A 23,253-nucleotide genomic window follows, 5' to 3' on the forward strand; every position below is an offset into this window, starting at 1 on the left:
TGCCACCTCCTGGTAACTTGTACACAGGTGACTAAGCTCATACCTTGTGATCTTCTGACAGGCTCCCTTTGGGACACTTTAATAAATGAGATCCTCAATATAGATAAACTTCTGCAGCGCTCAGCACCCCATCACACAAACATTAATTTATAACTCGTACGGCAGCCTCTAGCATCACAAAACAGTGACAATCAGCACAATGCAAAGCCATCAGTTACTCCCTGTAATGAGAGGATAACACTTCCTGCACCTTGCGTACAAAACAATCCCACTCTGCAGCCGGCGCTGTCCCATCCGCATGTCAGACCGGCCTGCTGAGAGCTGCGTCAGCATGTGCTGTCCACATCTGTCACCTGCCTGATGCTGGATCCCTGGAGATCATTTACAGCAATCTGGGTCATGTAGTACAAGACTGAGTGTGTAGGAGCCACAGAAGGGGGGGAATGGGGAAGCCTTACACAGACCGATCCGAAAGAGATCAACTATCCCATTCCCTGGATAAAGGGTGAGCGGACATGAGATGCACCTAGTGTGCACTATTAAAGCAAACATAGGTGCATACTGGCTGCGTTTTGCACAGGGCTGTGGAGTCTGAGAAATGTTTGGGTACCCGGAGTCGGACATTTCATAAAGTGAGGAGTCCGATGATTTTTGTACCGACTCCACAGCCCTGGTTTTGCGTCTGCATTTGCATATTTTTTTTTTTTAACCAGTAAGGGCCCGTTATCACTAGCCAACGCGCGCGGCGGCACTTCCGGGTCTGTCATGCACGGCTATGGGATTAGCTGCCTCCCGCGCAAAAACTGAGGGCAATGCTGGCCGAATCGCTAGGGCAAGCGATTTGGCCGGCGGCGCCATTATTTCCTATGGCAGAGTTTCTCCAAGCAATTTACCTGCGGGGAAACTCTGCGGATTCGGCCCGGTTTCCGCGCTAGTGGAAACAGGCCCTTAATGACAAGCTGTCTTATAAAAACGTCCTGTTAGAGCCTCTTAATGGCCCCAGGACGTTTTTATAAGTCAGACAGTGTTGCTGCCTCTGTGCATGCGCAACGTGAAAATAGTGAAAAAAAAAACACCAAAGAAAAAATACACCTTTATTTCCAAATACTATATTGTCACCATACTTTGTACTAAGGACATAATTGTAATAACCAGGACAAATAGGCAAATAAAATGTGTGGGTTTTATGCACAGTAGCAGTGTTTATATTAAAACTATAGGGTATGAAATTGGATAAATAGTGTATTTTTTCATTTTTTCCTTGTTTTCCCCTTTAAAATGCATAGCAAATAAAGTAATTACTGAAAACAAATATCAACCGCAAAAAGCCCAATTGGTTGTGAAAAAAACAAAATGTAGATCATTCACTGTGATTAGTAGGGATAAAGCTATTGGCAAATGAAAGGGGTGAACAATAAAAGGTGAAAATCGCTCTTGTCCGTTAGGGTAAAAACCCCTTTGGGGTGAAGTGGTTAAAAAAAGCATTTTCACTGACTTGAATGAGAAAAAAAAAATTGTTCTGTTTCTCCAACTTTGCCACGATTTTCATTCAAGTCAGAGGATGCGTTTTTCAAAACGCAAAGGCAGCGTAAAGCGTAACCAGTGTGTACCAGAGGCAGGGAACACACGCAGAGGCGTTCTTCACTGCGATTCTCGGGTCTATGCCACCGTACGTTCGTGATGTTTTGTATGCGGTGGGAGACATTGTAATTGTGAATGAGTGCATCATGCGAGGAGAAGGCAGAAAACAAACAAAAATGCACAGAAAAGCACAAATGCAAAACATGAACGAACTGTAACGACGTGTGATTCCCAAGTGTGCCTATTGATTTCAATAGTCAGTGCAGCCGTGGAGGTTTTGCCCAGCAAGTGTGTATGGAACACAACTGCAGGGGGTATTACAGGAACTGATTGATGCATGTAAAGAACACAGCAGGTTGTAGATGTGCCATACATGTAGCTGTTCTGGCTTCGTACACTACAATGGACATTTCCGGATATTTGAAGCTCACAAACGCATTCTACTGTGAGACCCGAAACGCTGCATCCTGGATACGCAGGTTATGCTTTTTTAACACACACACCCCGTTTTCCCCTGGCTCCCTCTCTCCACCAAGGACAGAAGCCCAGTGGAGTAGAGTAATATTGACCTGCTCTGGCACTACATTGGTTCTTCCTGGTGGCTGCATACTCCATGCTGCATACCTCTGGCTCATGATGCACGTCACGTGATTGAGAGATGGAGGTATTCAAGCACAGAGCTGCCTGGAAGAATAGAAAAGACCCAGTGCTGGAGCAGGCAAATATTACACAGCTTCACTCTGCAGAAGGGAGAGAAGGAGCGGTCCCCCATAAATCACCATAATACACCCAATCACCAACCAACAAGCTGACACTAGGCCTGAACGTTTTTAGGAAAAAATTGAATTGATCGATTTCTGTCCGAAATCATGATTTCGATTCGATTCACGATTTCCTTAAAATCAAGCACTGTTCCCCTCCTCTGTGCGGCTCTGTCCACGTCTCTCTTTGTGTCCCCTCTGGGTCTCTCTCTCGCCCCCTTTGTCTCTTCTGTGCCCCCCTCTGCGCCCCCTCTATGTCTCCCTGTACTCGCTCTGTCCCCCAAGCTGCGGCAGAGCTGGACATACCTTCCAGCAAGAGTCCAGCAATGCCCGTCTATCCAATGCCTCCTGCAGGCTCTAATGCAGGGGTTTTCAACCTGTTCACTCACTGTACCACTTTTATCACCTGAAAAATTGCAAGTACCACCAGTGTGCCTGCGCAATAGATGTGACCTGATCAGACTCGTGTGTTTCCATCGGAGCCCGAGCAGAGAGCCACTACCGCGCATACACTCACACAAACAAGGAGATCTTTGAGGGGTTCCAGCGCTGGATCCCCTCTACTGAGAAGGAAGTGGGAAGCCTCTTTGGGATCCAGAGGCTTCCTCCTCCCGGGGCACTTTTTTCTTACAGGTACACTTTAAGAAAAGGGGGGACATATGGGAGGGGAATAGCAGGAGGCATTGGTGGGGAAAAGGATTAAAATAAGATTGCAAGCCTATGGATTGCCATTATTACCAGTCTGCAGGTAGATTGCCAATATAGGTAGCATATCCAGTCCCCCCCCCCCCCCCCCACTTCAATACAGGTAGCCTCCCCCACCACCAGAGAGCTGGGCAGTGACTCACCACAAAGTTCGGTTCCCCCTTGCTTGCTCCTCACTGTGCTGTCCTTTGTAATAGTTCAGACCTCAGATCAGTGGTAACCCGGGCGCAGTGAAGAGACAGCCAGGCGAACGGTGCACAGTGACGGCGGGGCTGCGAGGGGTAGCCAAACTTTGTGGAGGCAGGACGGGACCAGGACAAGCATCAGGTGGGCAATTAAGAAGCAGGTAAACTTGGAATGTACCACCTGGCCAACAGCAAAGTACCACTGGTGGTACGCGTACCACAAGTTGAAAAGCCCTGCTCTAATGCACGGCATACTTCCTGTATGTCATGTGACATACAGGAGCCAGGAAGTATGCCGTGCACAAAAGTCAGCAGAGGGCAAGAGAGGATGGACAGCGTTGGACTCATGCGGAAGGTGTGCCCAACACTGCCGATGTTGCTGGCCGCACTCGCTGGGACTTGGGGTAAGTTTGAAGCCACTTCTTCAAACTTTCCCAATGCGAAATGATGTCATCACAGAAGTTGCTGCTTTGACGATTCCAAAATTGTGATCTTGGTGATCGCGATTTTGGTTTAAATTCGATTTATCTTTCAGGCCTAGCAGACACCCAGTCATAAACCAACCTGTGGACTCTCAGTCATAGATAAAAAGGAAGCCCATGGTACTCGCCTCCAATGATAAATTGGAATGGAAGGTCCAATCATAAACCAACATGCAGACCCCGATCATATAGTAGAACGAATGGCTGAATCATACACCAACAGCAAAGCCCCTAATCATAAATCAAAACAACACCTCCAAACACAATCAAGCTAGGCAATTCAGAAGCAGTAAAACGCAACACAAATGTGTGGTGATTTTTAGCGATATTAGCGCACCAGAAATAGCCACTATGCTAAACAGAGCTGATGAAGCTGCGGATGACGCTACGCATTTGGTCTGCCGCACGGCAGCGGGCACTTGGTGTTCCGATTAGACACACGGAACCTTGAAGAGCAGACAACAGAAAGCAGCGGCGTATCTTTATTAATTTATATGGCAGGTCATTAATCACCGTGATATACAAGCCCTGAGCTCTCCGAATCCATCTTCATTGAGGAAGCCTTGAGAACATCGCTTCCCTCGTCTCGGGAAAATAGCGCCACAGCTTGGCTTTACCTTCATCCAAATCAAATCATCCAGCACAGCAACAAAAGCCCCGCGGCCTACAACGCGCCATCTCGCCTGCTCACAAGAACTCTCCGCTCATAAATCTTCCTGCAATATTATTTTTCAGAAAGGTTTATGGATTCATTCTGAGCTTGCATTTATTTCATGTAAAAGTGAATAAAACCTACGACAGGAGCATGAAAAGAGCACGAAGGCGGGAGAACATTATACAACGGTTATTGTTTTATTAATGCTGTTCCCTGAGGGACTCTACGCTCTTCTATAGACTACAGATCCATCTGAGTAGGCTCTGGTAGACAAAGACCACAATGGGACTACAGCTACTGAAGTTCTGATCTCAATACAATGTGTGGTTGCAACAAAGCACTAGAGCAGAAGAATTGTCCAAACTCTTCATCGACATATTGTTATTTCCAGCATGGACTGGACACTGAGGTCTCAGTGCCTTCTATGCCTAAGTATAAATTAGTGTTGTCCGGATCATGAACGATTCGGATCTTTGATCCGAATCTATATTGTGAGTCGAATCATCCGAATCATCAAAATGAGTGATTCGGATCCGAAAAGGGGCGGGGCAAGGAGTGACACACCCCCCTCTCAGCGGGCAGCGGGGTCCTGGAAGCAGAGCAGAGATGGATCGCTCTGTTGGAGGGGACTCAGAGGAGCCAGCCTTGCAGGGACAGGTAGAGGGGACATGGGTGCCACTGCCAGATATATGTAGAACACACATACTGGCTGCAATGTGCTGCCCATTATAGGTTGGCTGTTCCGTAGTGCTGCACAGTGATCACATTGGAAACTTTTGGCTCAGCTCAGCACAGCTCAGTAACTTTGCAGGCACTGTGATTGAAAGGCAATATGATCCTCCTGCACTCGGCACTAATCAGCTGCACTTCACTTCTGGGAATGCTTTGCGGAATGCTTTCTTTCACTGCGAGGTTTGCATTTAAAGTACACAGATGAACATATAGGTGAAATACATGTAAAGCATGATTGCAGCATGTGGGTATTGTGTGCAAGCAAACATTTCTGCTCTCTGCTCGTCCCTCCTCTCATCTCTGTCCATCTTCTCCCCTTCTCTGTGTTTCCACCACCCTCCCCTTCTCCTGTCCACAGCAGGGAAAGACCTGTCCTGCTATTCATTTCACCCCCGAATGCTTCGGTAGTAAAATGATCCGAGATTCGGATCAAAGATCCGGATCTCTTCAATGATCCGATTCGAATCATCCGGATCATTGAAAAGATCCAAACTTCCCATCTCTAGTATAAATATGGTGAATATCCTTAAAAATAGTAGTCTACTTTGCTGGCACCTCCCTAGGCTATTCATATTAGTAGTTTAGTTGTTGTGCCTTGTGTCAAGATGATTTTGATGAACCTGTGTCTTCTTTCAACCTCGATATATATGTCTGTCTGTATTGGTAAATTCAACAACCCAGTTATGTATTTGCAGAAGCAGGAAATTTGGGTGCCTGTGGCTAATGGATTTATTTGGTTAGGTGTGCAGGAGGTGGTTAAGGTTAGCTGGGGGAAGGGGGGAGGGTGGTTAATGTTAGGCTTCCAAAGGAGTGGTTAAGGTTAGGCACTGGTGTGTGGGGGTGTGTGGCTAAGGTTAGCGGTGGGTGCAGTGGTTATGGTTAACCCTTGGAGAAGAGGGTGGTGGTTAAGGTTAGCCGTGGGTGTGGTGGTTGAGGTTAACCTGTGGGAGAAAGGGGGTGGTTAAGGTTAGCCGTGGGTGCATTGGTTAAAGGGAAGGTTCAGGGAGGGTGGCTAAAAAATAAAAATCAATTTCCACTTACCTGGGGCTTGCGCAGTACAGCCCGGAGGACGTCCAATGACGTCAGCGCGCCGGCGTGGGACGCAGAAGTGCCGGGCCTTGGAGCGCAGAAGAGCCCGACCTGGCCTGGCAGCCGGCCTGGCCAGGTCGGGTACCGGAGACCACCGGGAGCCTGCGGAGCGGCGGCGAGGGCACCTCCTGCCTGCCACGGGCTGGAGGAAGCCCCAGGTAAGTGGAAATTGATTTTTATTTTTTAACCACCCTCCCTGAACCTTCCCTTTAAGGTTAACCCTTGGGGAAGGGGGTGGTAAAAGTTAGGCATTGGTGTGTGGGGTGTGTGGCTGAGGTTAGCCATGGGTGTGGTGATTAAGGTTAACCCTTACAGTGAACCGAGCATCATTTTTAACACCCAGGGCAGCTCTATAGCAAATTAAAAATGCATTCTAAAAATGTGGTTTATTATTAAAAAAAACTTTCAAATTACCTCATTTTTTTACATCTAAGGGTTAAAATAGCCACTTTGTCCGTCCGCAAAGGACCTGTGGTCACTGAGCAGGAGATTGTGGAACACAGATAAGAAATCACCTCATTAGACTTAACTGACCACAAACAAACCCCCCATTGTACTTCAAACAGAAAACATCAGTTACAGTTAAAGAATTTAACACCTAGCCTGGACAATGCTAGTTGTAAAACTGCTGGGTTGAGCTTCTGAACAATGGCAGCCCTTGCAGCTATTTGAAGCCAGGAGCTGCTTATTTAGGAATGGAGGTGGTTAAGGTTAGCCATGGTTGTGGTGGTTAAAGGAATACTTAAGTCATTTAAAAAAAATGACTTTTACTCACCTGGGGCTCCCCTCAGCCCCCTGCAGCTGAACGGTGCCCTTGCCGTGTCCCTCCGATGCGCCTGGTCTCGCCAGCGGCCACTTCCGGTTTGGCCGTCACCGGCCGACAGGCTGTGAACGCGGCTGATTATCCGCGTCCCCGGACGCAATAGCATCGTAGAAGGCGCTATTGCGTCCGGGGACGCGGATAATCAGCCGCGTCCACAGCCTGTCGGCCGGTGACGGCCAAACCGGAAGTGGCCACCGGCGAGACCAGGCGCATCGGAGGGACACGGCAAGGGCACCGTTCAGCTGCAGGGGGCTGAGGGGAGCCCCAGGTGAGTAAAAGTCATTTTTTTAAAGTGACTTAAGTATTCCTTTAAAGTTAACCCATGGGGGAAGGGGGTGGTTAAGGTTAGCCATGGGTGGGGTGGTTAAGGTTAGGGTTCAGTGTGAGAATAATGTTATGTTTAGCTGTAGTAAAATATTGGAAATTTACTCTCGTCATTTGCACTATAACAGTAGAATATTGGTAAACTTACCAATATTCTACTATTGGCTTTTCTGTGCACCAAAAGATCTGGGTGCCCTTTTTTCGTGTACAATCTTGCACCATTTCCCTTTCACTATTATTTCTTATCACGAGTAACAAACAGACAAGGGCTGCATCTGATCAACAAGTGGACACCAGTGTGATAATGACAAACATCTGCTTATCTGCTATAAAATATTCAAGGAAGATGACCCCCTACCTGGGTGACCTTCTCTGTGACATTGTGGGTTCGGTCCTTCAGCTTGGTGGGCGCGATGATCTCCTTGTCATTGGAAGGCGATGTGAGGAAGGAATCTCCCTTAAAGTCCACAAAGTTTAGCGTGATTTGGGGAATCTTGCTGATTGTTCTGTATTTCATGAGATCCGAGTCTGACGTGGAGTTCAGGAGATTCATTCGGACGTTGTTCATGGCACCTGTGGAAAGAAACGCTGCTTAGACCTCAATATTCATCATTTTATTTGGACATATCTCTGAGGACTTCCTAAGTCAACTACTAAGAGGGAAGTGGAGACCAGGAACATGTCTTCACTTCAACCGTGCAAATTTATTTCTTAAAGGGAACTAAGCACCCTTTCTTTCACTGAAATTTCTCATAGCATTGAAGCTGCCATGTTCCCCCTTCCCCTTCTCACAGTCCTTATTTATAGAAGTCAGAGATGCTATCTTCACACATGCACTGTAGATAATCTCTTTGAAGAAACTGTCCAAATTATCCACCCCCTTGTGTTGATGAAAAGGTTTTGTTTACTTCTCGGTAATGACTACAATAAAACAATTAGCTTCCTGAAATCTCTGTGGCCTGGGATGGAGGAGCAGCCCTGCTGAAGTAGGCTAATAAAACGTAATTGCTAAACTTTGAATGTAAAAGAAAAGGTATAATGGAAGTTTATTTTAATAATGCGACATATTGTTGGCATGCATTTTTCATGTTCTATTGATGCCCTGGGTGCTAAAAATGGTGCTCAGTTCACTTTAAATAGTTTCACTTAATAGGAATCCGAAGATATAACAACAAAAGTTATTTAGGCGATACCTTTAAAGGACACCCGAAGCGAAAATAAACTAATGAAATAAGCAATTGTATCTATCTTCCTTTTCCTAAAAATGACTTTTTAAGATATTCCACAGTTTTATTTTATGTTTAAATCTATGTTTTAAGTTTTAACTGTTTTATTGTTTTTGCTCAATGACACATTCATTAAAGTATGCCAGAGCTAAAATATATGAACTATTGACCCTCTTTTATCTCTTTCCTGCTCTTAGAAGCCATTTTCTGCTAGGAAAGTGTTTTATAGTTGGAATTTCTTATCAGTGAGGGTCACACTGTAGTCACTTCCTGTCTGAGTCAGGATTGAGCCACTTACATACCTGATATTTAACTCTTTCAGGCAGACAAAGAAAAAAGTAACACAGCATAGTTATTTGTGTGCTAGGCACTGTACATACCCATGTCTATCTCATTGTGTCACATGTCACTTCGGGTATCCTTTAATGACTAACAGTACAAGATTTCCTTGCAAGCTTTTGAAACTTTAAAGGGAACCAGAGACAAAGCACCCTCATGTATTTTACCATATATATCAGTGGGAACATTAGAGAAAACACCTACCTTGCTTTCTGTTTCATTCTGCACTGCACAGCTTACTTCTAATCAGCCCTGATAAAATCCCTGACTGAGCTTTCAGTCTGGCTTTGCTCAGGAATATTTATAGCTCAGTCTGTCTTCTGTGCTGTCTTTTCAAGCCCAAGCCTGCCCCTTGTGGCTCTGCTCAGGAATCATTATAGCTGAGTTATTATAGCAAAGCCAGACTGAATGCTCAGTCGGGGATTTTATCAGGGCTGATTAGAAGCAAGCTGTGCAGTGCAGAATGAAACAGAGAGCAGGGTAGGTGTTTTCTCTACTGTTCCTACTGATCTATATGGTAAAATACATGAGGGTGCTTCGTATCTGGTTCACTTTAAAGGATACCCAAGGCGTAATGTCCAGATGAAATGGTGGCTACGGCACCTCCCGTTCCTTACTGTTTCCTTCCATTCATCTGTAAAAGGCCCGTTAGTGCGCATGAGTTAGCCAAGTTGCGCACTACTGCGCATGCGCTGGCCTGATGACACGCCTCCTTGATCACACTCCTGTGGCTGGGAGTGTTCTGTGCATGCACTGCTACGAAACTTAATATAGTGCGCATATGCAGAGTGCTCCCGGCCACAGGAGCGTGATTAAAGGGAACCTGAAGTGAGTAAAATTATTTAAAATAAACACATGACAGAGCTGCAAATGAATATTACATACTAACCGCACTGTCATTTCCTCTCAGAAGCTCACCATTTTATTCTTACAGTGATCCCTTCCAGTTCTGACAATATTTTGTCAGAACTGAAATATGCCAGTTGCTGTCAGTTATATATAAGCAGCTGTCAGTAACAACTCAATGTGCAAGGTAATGTCCATGTTTCCCTATGGCTTTAGTGGGTGATATTACAGTTTAACAGTGTGCTGACCAGGAAGCTGTTATGGGGTAATGGTCATTTTCAAAATGGAGGATGGAGAATTTCATTGATCACAGTGGACAAACGGGACGCAGGAGAGGAGAAAGAGATTGAATAGTAGACTACACAGGAGGTAAGTATGACCTGTGTATAGTTATTTTGACTTTTTATTTTCAGTTCAGGTTCTCTTTAAGGAGGCGAGCCAGGCCAGCACATGCGCAGAAGTGCATGACCTGGCCATCTCACGCTCACTGACAGGGCCTTTTACAGAGGAGGGGAGGGGGATGGCAAGGAATCTAGCTAATCAGCCTAGGCTAAACATCAATGGGAGGGCGGGGCTACATACCAAAATTCAGCAATATATAGATATAGGAAGTGTTTCTGATCCTGATAATTACCGTAAAAGTGGGTATTCTGATTAACTTACTGCATTCTACTATACGTCACTACAGGGCCTCTTTAACTTGTACAATAAGATGCATAAAGCATCCATCTTGAATTGCCTCTTGCAGAGAAATTACTGGACAAGAGGGAAGAGAGTTTTGAAATTGCCCACAAAGCAAAAACACAAGAGTCTGCCGCACCTCGAATACATAAAACGACTTCCCGCAAGGCATAATAATTACTGTGCAACGAGAAACATGACAGACATTCTGCTGCGCTCTACAGATCTGGCTCTGCCCAGCCTGTGTAAGCAACTCGTGCCTCATTATTACTAATGAAAAAACGTCATCCCTACCCCGACACCGTGTAACTGTCAGCCGACGTGATCAGCACTTCCAAATCTCGTGTTCTCTGTTTCACTGGAAGATATAATGAGCAAGACTGTCAAACCACCGGGCCATTATTAGACCACTCCCCTCCACAGCAAACGCTGGAGTAGGTATAGGGGAGGCACCGCATGACTTGGTTCATTGGTGGTGCAGCTAACTACAAAATATTGGTAATTTAGTTTACTGATACTGCATTTTCCTATGCAATCGCTAGCACCCATTCTTACTTGAACTCTCTCACATAAGTGCTTAACAAGAACCCCACCAGCCCCCAATGTCTTACCCTGTACATGCCTAACAAGAACCTCCTTCCTAGTGCCTAACCCCACCCATCTCTTTAACGACTTCAGCCTACAGTGTTGTTCACCTTATGCATCTGAGCAACTTTCACCTCCCATTCATTCGCCAATAACTTTATCACTACTTATCACACTGAAATGATCTATATCTTGTATTTTTCCGCCACCATTTAGTCTTTGTTTGGGTGGTACATTTTGCTAAGAATTATTTTATCCTAAATCCGTTCTAACAGGAAGATTAAGAAAGAAAAGGAAAAAAATCATTATTTCTCATTTTTTGGCCATTATAGTTTGAAATTAATACATGCTACCGTCATTAAAACCTATGTATTTTATTTGCCCATTTGTCCCGGTTATTATACCGTTTAAATTATGACCCTATCACAATTTATGGCACCGAAATAAAGGTGCATTTTTTCAATTTCCGTCCATCACTATTTACCAACTTATAATTAAAAAAAATACTCTCTTGACATGCATATTCAAAAAGTTCAGACCCTTAGGTAACTATTTATGTTGTTTTTTTGTTTTTTTTAAATTGTAATTTTTTTTTTTAATAAAAAAAATATTTGGGTAATTTTTGGTGTGGGAGATAAACAGTTAATTTTAAATGTAATATATTGTATTTATTTAATAAAAAATGTATGTAGGTGTAGTTTTACTACCGTATTTGGCCACAAGATGACCACAGTCAAAAAGTCCTGGAAGAGAATGATCTTGCTTCCAGGAAGCATTAGGAGGACAGGAAACTTTTTTTTTTCTGCAGAAAGACCGCAGCCTCTGATAAGAGACTGGCGGTTTTTCTGCCAGGGATATAGATCAATGAATGGGAACTATATTCCCATTCATTTATCTCGGAGCTAACGGCAGGTTGCGGGAGCGCACGTAATCGCGCGCATGGCGCCGCTGCAGCAGCACAGTCTATCTGGAGGGATATCTCCGTCCAGATAGACTTCAGTGGTTAAAGAGACTTTGTAACAAAAAAAAGTTCCCCTGGGGGTTACTCACCTCGGGAGGGGGAAGCCTCAGGGTCCCAATGAGGCTTCCCCCACCCCTGTAGCTGCAGGCAGTCCAGCGCTGGCTCCCCCAAAGTCTCCTGCAATCCTTGCTCGACAAGCCTGACAAAGCTTGCTATATTTACCTTCGCTGGGGCGCTGTTGCGGAAATAGGCGAAAATAGCCGATAATAGCCGATCTCTGTTGGGTCCGCTCTACTACGTAGGTGCAGGAGACTTGCGCCTGCGCAGTGGAGCGGACCAAGAGCAATCGGCTATTTCTGCCTATCTCCGAGCGGAGAGCCGATACTGCGCCTGCGCTGGAGCCGGGAAAGTAAATATTTACATCCCCGCTGTTCGGAGGGGCAGAGTGAGCCCGCCGTGGGACCGAGGAGGATGGGGGAAGCCTCGATAGGATCCAGAGGCTTCCCCCTACCGAGGAGAGTACCCCCAGGGGAACTTTTTGTTGTTACAGGTTTTCCTTAAAGAGGAACTTTAGTGAATAGGGAACACAAATAAATCAATACATTGCAAAGTGAGAAGTTAAAAAAAATAGAAGAGAGGTCAAGAACTTATTGGCATTCACCATGTATTTTATCCATATTGTTTGATTCACAATCAGCCAGCAAGTAATCATCTTTACTACTTGCAGACATGAAAAAAACAGACAGCACCAACTGCCATTATCTATAACCACATACCTTAACAATGCGATAGGCTAAAAGGTTGGGTTTTTTTTTTAATAGATGTACAGGAAGGAGATACTGGTTGCTTGGCAGTTGGAAACAGCTGTTATTTCCCAGTTCTACAATGCAATGAGGTTCACAGACAGGAAAGTGTCAGGACCTCATCACACTGGGAGGAATTTCACCACAATATCAGCCATACAGACCCTCCTGGGGTATCAGCTACTGATTGGGATGAAGGTCAATCCTTGGTTACAGTTCCTCTTTAAGCGTCCAACACGAAATCTCCATCCAATGCCTAAACGCCCCCCCCCCCCCCCAAGTGTCTAAGGTGTTACATTTTCATGATTTTAAAAGCAGTGTTTCATGCCACTTTAATGCAACCAGTGCCTTGTCCAAGGAGCACATAGTTGGCAGTGTTCTATTAAATGCATATCTTTGTGACCATAGGGATAGTAGACTGTCACACTGTTCCTTCATACTGGTTGTATGAAAGCCTTCAATCTGCTTCAGACAAGCGCTACCTCCCTGCACTGCTGCTATCCAAGCAATGAGGAAATAATGACCTCTGACAGCCACACATATGGGGGGGGGGGGGGGGGGGTTGGCTAACGCTACCTCCCTGCACTGCTGCTATCCAAGCAATGAGGGGTTAATGACCTCTGACAGCCACACATGGGGGGGCAGACCTGGCAGCGGCTACTTATGCAAGGGGATGATCACACAATCTGGGCTAATCCGGTCAGCCTGTAATGAATTGGCTCAGCCTCGTTTGTGGCTCATCAGTAATTTAGCCTCCGCTGGCAGCAGGCAGGGACTGGGCACAGGAACGTCACAGCTATGCCGCTATTCATCAATGAAGCGCATCAATGGAGCTGCTGAGGTCATCCCGGCACGCCCCCATGCCCTCTCGCCCTGAAGGGGGAGGAGCAGCCTCTGTGACATCACTGCTTTCCCCACAGCCTTATATATTACACAGAATCTATAGACGTCTGTCTATATTCCACAATGGCTTCCATTCACTAAGCATGACCGCATGCAGTCAAGGAGAATACAACTGATTTGACCAAACATTTAGTGAAATGTCAGCTCACTAAGGCTGTAACTGCATGCAAAACTGAAATGACTGACTAATTAGGTAAATTGCCAGGTAGATGCCTCATAAATGTCAATGCATAAGGAATAGAGAATGCTGCAGGTCTCTTTCAGATGGGAGGCTGAACTGTGCTCTTGCCGAGCTATCAGTCTCCTGTCTGCCGATTTAAAGAGGAACTCCAGTGAAAATAATGTAATAAAAAAAAGTGCTTAATTTTTACAATAATTATATGTAAATGATTTAGTCAGTGTGTGTCCACTGTAAAATATTTCCTCTCCCTGATTTACATTCTGACATTTACCACATGGTGACAGTTGGAAACAGCCGTTTTTCCTACAATGGCTATCATTCATAAAGCATTCCCGCATGCGGAAATGCGTAATACCGCTGACTTTACCGAGCACTGAGCAAGTTGTGCATTCATAAAGCCTCTTTCCGTATGCGGAGCTGACATTCCCGTGCAGAGTGACAACGTACCGCCTTGTGCAGTGTGGATACGCAGTTATCCAGAAAAAGTATCAAAATGTTCATTCATAAACATTTCCGCATAGCGGTATGCGGAAGGGGATTACCGATCCCCTGGATGTAGCGGGAAGCTTGCGGAATACATGTAAGTGAATGGGACGGACCTCCCACACATCAGCAGAGAGAGCACCGCATGGAGGGTCTCGGCCAGCTTTTCTGTTTCCGCATGCCTACCGCCCGCCTACCGACACCATTCTCCAGAAAACCTCCGCACTGCTACCGCCCCAGGCACAAACTTTATGAATGACCACCCAGAAGGATAAACTACCGACGGCGGTATTCTCCCGCACGGGTTCCCCTTACCGACAGCCTGTTCATGAATGATAGCCAATGCAGCAAGACTCACAGACAGGAAACTGTCAGGACCATGGTCTTGACATCACACTGTGGGAGGGGTTTCGCCACAATATCACTCATACAGCGCCCCCTGATGATCAGTTTGTGAAAAGGAATATATTTCTCCTCGGAAAGGGGGTATCGGCTACTGACTGGGATGAAGTTCAATTCTTGGTCATGGTTTCTCTTTAACTGCAGTTGTAACACCACGTGTGTCGAGCACTGATGCACGGTGGTGTTCCTGGGCAGCAGAGGACTGTGACATGTCGAGTCTGACTCCATGGAGAAGGGGGGGAGGGGGCACCTGTCCAGTGCTGATACCAATTGCTAACAAGTGCCTGGCCGGTGCAGGAGAGCAGCTGACAGGCGGTGAATTGAATGCCTGTCAGTTGCCTGTGCGAGAGGGGCCGTAAAGAAGAACCGTAAGCAGAGCCGGACTCGAGCCAAGGTCAAATAGGCCATGGCCTAGGGCAGCACAGGATCAAGGGCGGGTGAGCAGCAGGTTATACTAGGGGGAAGGGTCACCTTGCTACCTATACCGAAGGGAGGGAGGGTCATTAGGCAATCTTTATGGCAGCCTCGACTCTTAGCTATCAGACATTAACCCCCCCCCATCCTTCCAGAACCTGTATGAGCCAAAATCAATTCCGGGTACTTGTGTACTTGGCAAAATAAATTATTCTGATTCTATCTATATGGAAGGGCGGGGGGGGGGGGGGGGGGGGAAGGCAGGGTCATCTGGCTTCTTATACTACAGTAAAGGGAGGGAGGGGTCAACAGGATACCTATACTGGAGGGAAGGGGGGGGGGGGGTGGTCATGAGGCTATCTAAACTGGAGGAGGTGGGGGAAGAGTCATCTTGTTACCTATAGTGGAAAGAGAGTGGTCATCTGGCTATACTGAAGGGGGGTGGGGGGGGGCGACTGCTGACATTGGCCTTGGGCGGTGAAGAGTACAAATCCGGCCCTGACCGTAAGTAGGAAAAGTCTTAATGAGGCTTCCCCCATCCACTTCAGTCTCGGGATCCAGCGCTGGCAGACCTGAAAACCTGCTGACAAGCTTGCCTGTGGACAGTGCAGGGGCAGTAGGGGCTTCGTCGTGCAGCAATATTTACCAAACTGCGTTCCTGCACAGCCACACTACAAGCTTCCCCGCGTGCTCCGGTGGAAATGGCCAAGCCTGATCAGGGCCCGCTCTACTGTGCAGGCGACTCGCTCTTACGCAGCAGAGCAGACCCGATTGGGCTCAGCTATTTCCGCCAGAGCCACCGGGGAAGCTTGTACTGCGTCTGCGCAGGAAGCTCCTGGTGATAGCGAGAGTGATCCGCTGCAAGGGACCGGAGGATCGCTTTGTCCCACTGCGGGCACAAGACGACTGCAGGGGGTCAGTAGAAGCCCCAGGTAAGTTCAACTCTTTTTCTAATACCTTATAATTGTCCTTTAACTGTCCCTCAGAGGGGCTCACAATCTAAGCCCTACCATAATCCTATGTCTGTGTATGTATCGAGTAGTGTTATGTATTGTAGTCTAGGGCCAATTTAGGGGGAAGCCAATGAACTTATCAGTATGTTTTTGGAATGTGTGAGGAAACCAGAGTGCCTGGAGGAAACCCACAGAAGACACAGGGAGAACATACAAACTCTGTGCAGATAGCGCCCTGGTTGGGATTTGAACCTGCAAGGCGAGAATGCTAAGCACTACGCCACCGTGCTGCCCATATACAGCACAAGGTAAAAATCCTTTATTTCGGTGAATTACTGAACTTTTACCGCATGTGTGAAAATCTTAGCACAACACCAAATGCAGCATTTTACTGATCCTTTATTTTTTGCCACGCGTCTTAGTGAATTGAAGCCAATGTGGTCAGAACACAGCACACGGCCTATTCATGTCAGATGAACAGATTGCTTGTGGTGAGTGACAGAACCTAGGCAGTATATTGGGTCATTATTCATGCAGTCCTTGCAGGCAGCTTGATAATTAACTTTCCCTCCTCTCTATAACACTGCAGGGAGCCGGTCACACCATACAATCACATCATTAAACACACAAACAATTCATTAAACCTGAGTTTTTCATTTTATACCAGATAGAGAGTAAAGAGGCCCTGTAGTGACATAAAGCAGAATATCATATACAGGTGAAACTCGAAAAATTAGAACATCGTGAAAAAGTCCTTTTATTTCAGTCATTCAACTTAAAAGGTGAAACTAATATATGACTCATTAGATGCACAGTGAGATATTTCAAGCCTTGATTTGTTATAATGTTGATGATTATGGCTTACAGCTTATGAGGACCCCAACATCACTGACCATTAAAGTATTGTGTAAATGTTCAATATTCCAGGCTCAGTGTGTCAGACTCTAATCAGCTAATGAATGCAAAACACCTGCAACGGGCTCCTATTTCATATATTAGCTTCATCTATATTAGTTTCCTGAAATAAATGGACTTTTGTACAAACTTCAAATTCTTTGAGTTTCCCCTGTATTATACCCACTTTTTTGGTAATATTCCTGGTATTAGCATCTGAAATACTCCCCCCCCCCCCCCCTCAGTGATGTCACAGTCTTGGCTGTTTAGCTATGCGGAATTCTCCTCCTAGAGCATTCTGGGAGGCCAGCCATTATTTTAACTGGATGTGGAATTCTCAGAAACAAACATTTCGTAGAGATCACCTGACAGGACTAAAGAGGCCGCCACCTGTGATGCATTTCAGAATGTAAATCAGGAAGAGGGAAGATTTTATTAGTGAATATTGTTAAAAAGCGATTTTATTTATTAGGTTATTTTCATTACGGTTCCTCTTTCAGCTGCATTTTTTGTTCTTATGGCTGTAGGAGCAGCTGGAGGGTTCAGTGCTGCGGGTCCTGCTGCAATGTGACTGGAAGTGGGTGTCTGAGTATAATGGCCATTTCATGGCGATCTAGAAGTGTGGCTCTTCAGTGATAGATGAATCTGCAGGGAGGATGGGCTGATCGAGGAGAAATTGAGATGACGGCTTCTGATGGATGTTTAAGAGACAGAACCCAGCGGTGGCCAGGAATGGAGTAAAAGGATAATGCCATCATTATTTAAGGGGACACTTTGATGTAAATAACTTAAAGGAGTCTGAAGTGAGAGGGATATGGAGGTTGACATAATGATTTACTTTTAAACAATGCACATTGCCCTGCTGTCCTGCTGATCCTCTGTCTCTGAAACCATAGAGGCATAGACCCTGAACAAGCATGCAGATCAGGTGCTGACTGGATTAGCTGCATGCTTGTTTCTGGTGTCATTCATACATCACTGCAGCCAAATAGATCAGCGGGGCTGCCAGGCAACTGGTATTGCTTAACAGGAAATACATATGGCCGCCTCCATATGCCTTCATTTTTGCCTCAGAATGACAAAAATATCACTGACAACCCAACCCAACTTAAAGTGAACCTTAAGTGTCCAAAAAAAATTGAGTTTTACTCACCTGGGGCTTACCTCAGCCCCCTGCAGCTGATTGGTGCCCACGACGAGTCGCTCTGATGCTCCGGGTCCCGCTGGTGGCCACTTCTGGTTTCGCCGTCAGGACCCGTCAGGCTGGGGAACGCGGCTGATACTACGCGTTCCCAGGCAAAATAGCACCCCTATGCGGCCATATGTCCGCATACGGGTGCCTATGCGGACATATGGCCGCATAGGGGTGCTATTTTGGCATGACAGTACCTTGTCGGTAATATAGTAAACGCCACTGATAAGCAAAGTACAGCCATACAAGTTTTCCTGGCAGAATACAACTTCTGAGAGCAGGGGGTGAGAGAAAAAGGTCAATAGTTCATGTATTTTCATTTAGGAACGCCTAACGAGAAACCGTGACCAAGAATTGAACGTCATCCCAATCAGTAGCTGATACCCCCTTTCCCACGAGAAATCGTTTCCTTTTCACAAACGGATCATCGGGGGCTCTGTATGGCTGATATTGTGGTGAGACCCCTCCCACAGTGTGATGTCAGGACCATGGTTCTGACATCACACTGTGGGAGCCTTGTTGCATTGTGGGAAATAACAGCTGTTGCCATCAGCCAAAAAGCGAGCAGCATCTCCTTCCAGTGACATCACCTGCCAGCAGTAAAAATGTCCCCATGTGATAAATGTCAGAATGTAAATCAGGGAGAGGAAAGATTTTACAATGAGCAAACACTGACTACTGGTAAATCATTTATACATAATTATTGTAAAAATGAAACACTTTTGTTCATTACGTTATTTTCACTGGAGTTCCTCTCTAATAAGTTGCTAATGAGTAGAGACAACAAAACATTGTCTATATTGTTAATGTTTAAATATAAAATAAAACCATAGGATATCTTTAAAAAAAAGTTATTTTTAGGAGTAGGAGGATAAATACAATTGTTCATCCCATCAGTTTATTTTCACCTCGGGTTCACTTTAAAGATCTTTCTCCTTGCCATGTAAATCTCACCACATTTCTACAAGTGAAGTTGGCAGACGTTTCCTCTGAGGTTGAACAGCTTGAGGGGGACACCAGGCACCATTAATCTTTTGTTTGTGTTTTTTACCTTATTTTCCAGCAGGGAAATGAGATAACTTGGGTTTCTCTGCATCTCCACTCTCTCCCAGTAAACACCAGGTTTGGCCTCTGTTGCACATTTTTCGAGGCATTATAATTCCCAACAAGGTTAGGCATCCCTTTAGGCATGACATCCGGCTGTATGCTTATTAAATTACACAACAGGCTGCGCATTAAACTGCACGTTAGGTTTAAAATTAGCTTTCGCATTATTAGACTGTACATCAGCTTACACACTGAATGGCACCTTAGGCTATACTTTAATCTACACAAAGGAGACATGTCCAAAGTAGTATCCACCACAGACACTCCAGCAGGCTCTACTACACTTAACAACACAGCGAGCCTTCGTCATTATCAGCCGTAAAGCTAATGGGAGACACCCCCTCCCCCCCTTTCAAAAACAAAATAAAAAAACAACAGATACTCACCTAAGGGCCCGCTCCTTCTCATGGTCCCTGCGTTCCAGGGCTTGCTCCTCTGCTGCAGGAGGCTTTGGAAGTCTTCAGGCAGCCCGAGTGCACAGTTTTATTTTATGTTTAAATCTACTTTTTACGTTTTAACTGTTTTATCAATGAAACATTCATTGAAGTATGCCAGAGCTAAAATCTATGAACTATTACCCCTTTGTATCTCTTTCCTGCTCTCAGAAACCACTTTCTGCTAGGAAAGTGTTTTGTAGTTGGAATTTCTTATCAATGAGGGTCACACTGTAGTCACTTCCTGTCTGAGTCAGGACTGAGTCAGCCACTTACATTCCTGATATTTAACTCTTTCAGGCAGAGAAAGAAAAAAAGGAACACAGCATAGTTATTTGTGTGCTTGGCACTGTACATACACATGTCTATCTCATCATGTCACATGTCACCTCAGGTATCCGTTAATGGGCAGCATCAAAGTTTTGCTGGGTACCCCATGATAAGTTGCTACGCTCCTGGTCAGCTGGTTCCAAAAATGCACACTGAGCCCTCCACTTGAAATATTCAGGAGACAACGTGTAGTTTTTAGGAAGGACCTACCTATGCTGGAGTTCCGCTTGCGTAACTTCTTGTCCAGATCTACCTTCATGGCCTCGATGTCATCCACGGAGGAAGCCCGTCGGATGCTGTAGAAGCTCTCCCGGGAGCGACTGCGTGTCAAGCTGCAGTTGGAGAACGACATGTCTAGATTGAGGTGGTCCTTTTCCGCCCGCGGAGAAGACTGGATGGCGGGGTCTTTGCTGCCATCATTCTCGGGTAAGGCTTTGGGCTCAGCGCTGCTGATGAGTGCTTGTTGGTCCTCCGGTCGGGAACCAATGCAGTTGTCAGCAGGTGTCAGAGTTGGGACATCTTCCAGTGCCACCGAGTCACCACTGTGCTTGCTTAAATCCACAACCACCACATCTGGGTCCTCCTGTGGCAGAGACTGCTTGCTGCCCGCAAGGGCCAACAAGGTGGGCAGCTTCAGCCGGAAGGATTTCCCTCGTCCTGCAACAGAAACAGGTTCCGTGACATCTATGTAGGAACACACAGTAAACTTTACATACAATGGTAATTCCATGATCAATAGTAGCATGATAGACAGGGGAACACATCAGGGCGATTGACAGGATGCTAAGTATGTCCTGCATGCAGGACTCTATGGGAGCATCAGCACCAGGCATGCACAATGTACAAATATATGGGAAGGCCACACCCCACAATGACCCTCCTGCGTACAGCATACACTTACTTCGGACTATGGGACTATCAACAATGGGCACATACTGTATACCATGTTTGCCCAGAAATAAGGCAGTGTCTTATATTAATTTTTGCATCAAAAGATTTTCAGTGATGCTCTCTCCTAGGATAGCCCTACTGGGTTTGTTAGATGGCAATCCTCCAGGCAAACATCCCCAATACTTAATTAGAATTCTATGGGCCTGATTCACAAAGCGGTGATAACTCAGTTATCACGCCTAAAAGACTTTAGGCGTGATAACCTTTGCACCACCTAGTTATCACCGATTTGTGCTGCTCTTCGCGCAACCGCGCACAAAGTCCCATAGGGCTTAATGGACGATGCGCGCGCGTTTCTTCTTATCATGCCTAAACTGAGTTTAGGCGTGATAAAGGGCTTTTCACTCGCGTGCAAACACTTTGCACCGCTTTGTGAATCAGGCCATATGCTTCTATGCTTGTAAAGAAATCTTACATACATGGAAATCGGATAAACCTCCCTCTTTTAACTTCTGGAAAGGAGCAGTTATGAACGCATTACCTCTACATCGCCTAACATATAAAAGCCATAACTGCCCTCAACGCTTTGATAAGATGTGGGAATGGGCCCCCTGGTACAATAATGTAAAAGCTCTTCCCTCTGGTCTGGAAGACTAACCTAAAATCAATTCTATGCCCTCACACATGCCAAATAATTATTTTGATATTTTGCAATTTCTCTGATCCATACAGGTGAGCATTGGAGAATTCTTCTCTCTTCCCTTTCTTTCCTTCCTCCTCTTTCCTTACTTTTTCCTCCCCTTCTTCTCTGTCTTTCACTTCTTGCTCACTCATTGGTATAGGCTCTAAAATAATAATATCAATAAATATGGATGTTCACAGAACGTGATTTGTTGTATGCTACTTGCCAAATAAGATGATATCGCAAAGTCATAATTTATATGATCTGTATGTATCTTGCAACAAGATTTTACACAAGTCTTATGCTGAATACACACGGTTCGTTCCCGCATCGAATGCGAAGCTCGATTCCCGACGAAACGATTATTCCCGAACATTTCCGAGCGCATTTCGATGATTTTTAGGTCGATTGCCATGTAAAGTATGGCAAATCGACCTAACGATCCATCGAAACGCGAATCGGACATGTCAGAAATAAACGAATCGACGGGAATTGAGTGCGGGAACGAACCGTGTGTATCCAGCATAAAGTATTTGTGACTTTGATATTATTGTGTCATCCATGCTATACTGCTGTACCAATATTCAGTGGCCCCTGTACTGTTAACTGTACGTGTTGGTATGTTTATACCTTTCCTTGTTTTGTTTAAATCAAAAAAATTGATTTGTTTAAAGGGGTTCTGTTGAGCTTTTTATAAACAAAAACTGACACTTACCTGGGGCTTCTATCGGACCCCTGCAGCCGGAATGTCCCGCGCCGTCCTCTTTCGATGCGCCGTTCCTCGCCGCTGGCACCGGTGTAATTATTCGTCTAACTAGATGAATAGAGGTTCGGCTGCGCGGCCTTGGCTGCGAGTGTACTCCTTCCCGCGCACGTCAGCGGGAGCTTACTGCGCAGGCGCATTACAGGAAAACTTCGTAGTGCGTCTGCACAGTAAGTTGATGCGCGCGGGAGCAAGCACGCGCAGCCGTACTTCTATTCGTGTAGTTAGATGAATTACACCGGTTCCAGCGGCGGGGAACAGCGTATCGTTGGAGGACGGCGCAGGACATTCCAGCTGCAGGGGGCCGATAGAAGCCCCAGGTGAGTGGCAGTTTTTGTTTTTAAAAAGCTAAACAGAACCCCTTTAAAAAAAAAAAAAAAGATTTTCAGGGCATGTCTTATATTTCTATGAACACACAAGTTCCTGTGCTGTGTGTCCTCCTGCCTTCCCCACTGTGCCGCCTCTTCCTCTGCTGAATCTTGTGTGTCCTCCTGCCTTCCCCACTGTGCCGCCTCCTCCTCTGCTGGATCCTGTGTGTCCTCCTGCCTTCCCCACTGTGCCGCCTCCTCCTCTGCTGGATCCTGTGTGTCCTCCTGACTTCTCCACTGTGCCGCCTCTTCCTCTGCTGTATCCATCTCTTGTGTGCCCCTGTGTCCTCCTGGTTTCCCCTCTGTACCCGTGTCCTCCTCTATACCCTGTCCTCCTGTGTCCCATGTTCTCTGTGTCCTCCGATGTCATTCCGCGCTGTCCTCGTGTCCTCTGATGTTCCCAATAATCCTCTTTTGGTGTCTGGACAGTGTAACGGTTAAGGGCTCTGCCCCTGACACAGGAGACCTGGGTTCGAAT

General features: G+C 45.9%; 1 protein-coding gene across 4 annotated transcripts in view; it reads right to left on the reverse strand.

Annotated features, from left to right (window-relative positions):
• Nucleotides 1–23,253, reverse strand: part of KCNH2 (potassium voltage-gated channel subfamily H member 2) — a 380,786-nt gene that overhangs the window by 144,948 nt on the left and 212,585 nt on the right. For all 4 annotated transcript variants that reach the window (XM_068235401.1, XM_068235399.1, XM_068235398.1 and 1 more), the window contains 2 exons: nucleotides 20,282–20,728; nucleotides 7,696–7,910 (listed from right to left, as the gene is read on the reverse strand). In XM_068235401.1, coding sequence (XP_068091502.1) covers nucleotides 7,696–7,910; nucleotides 20,282–20,728 — 662 coding nt within the window. The remainder of the gene's footprint in view (nucleotides 1–7,695; nucleotides 7,911–20,281; nucleotides 20,729–23,253) is intronic.

The sequence above is a fragment of the Hyperolius riggenbachi genome, chromosome 5, assembly GCF_040937935.1.
Source record: "Hyperolius riggenbachi isolate aHypRig1 chromosome 5, aHypRig1.pri, whole genome shotgun sequence".
NCBI lineage: Eukaryota > Metazoa > Chordata > Amphibia > Anura > Hyperoliidae > Hyperolius > Hyperolius riggenbachi.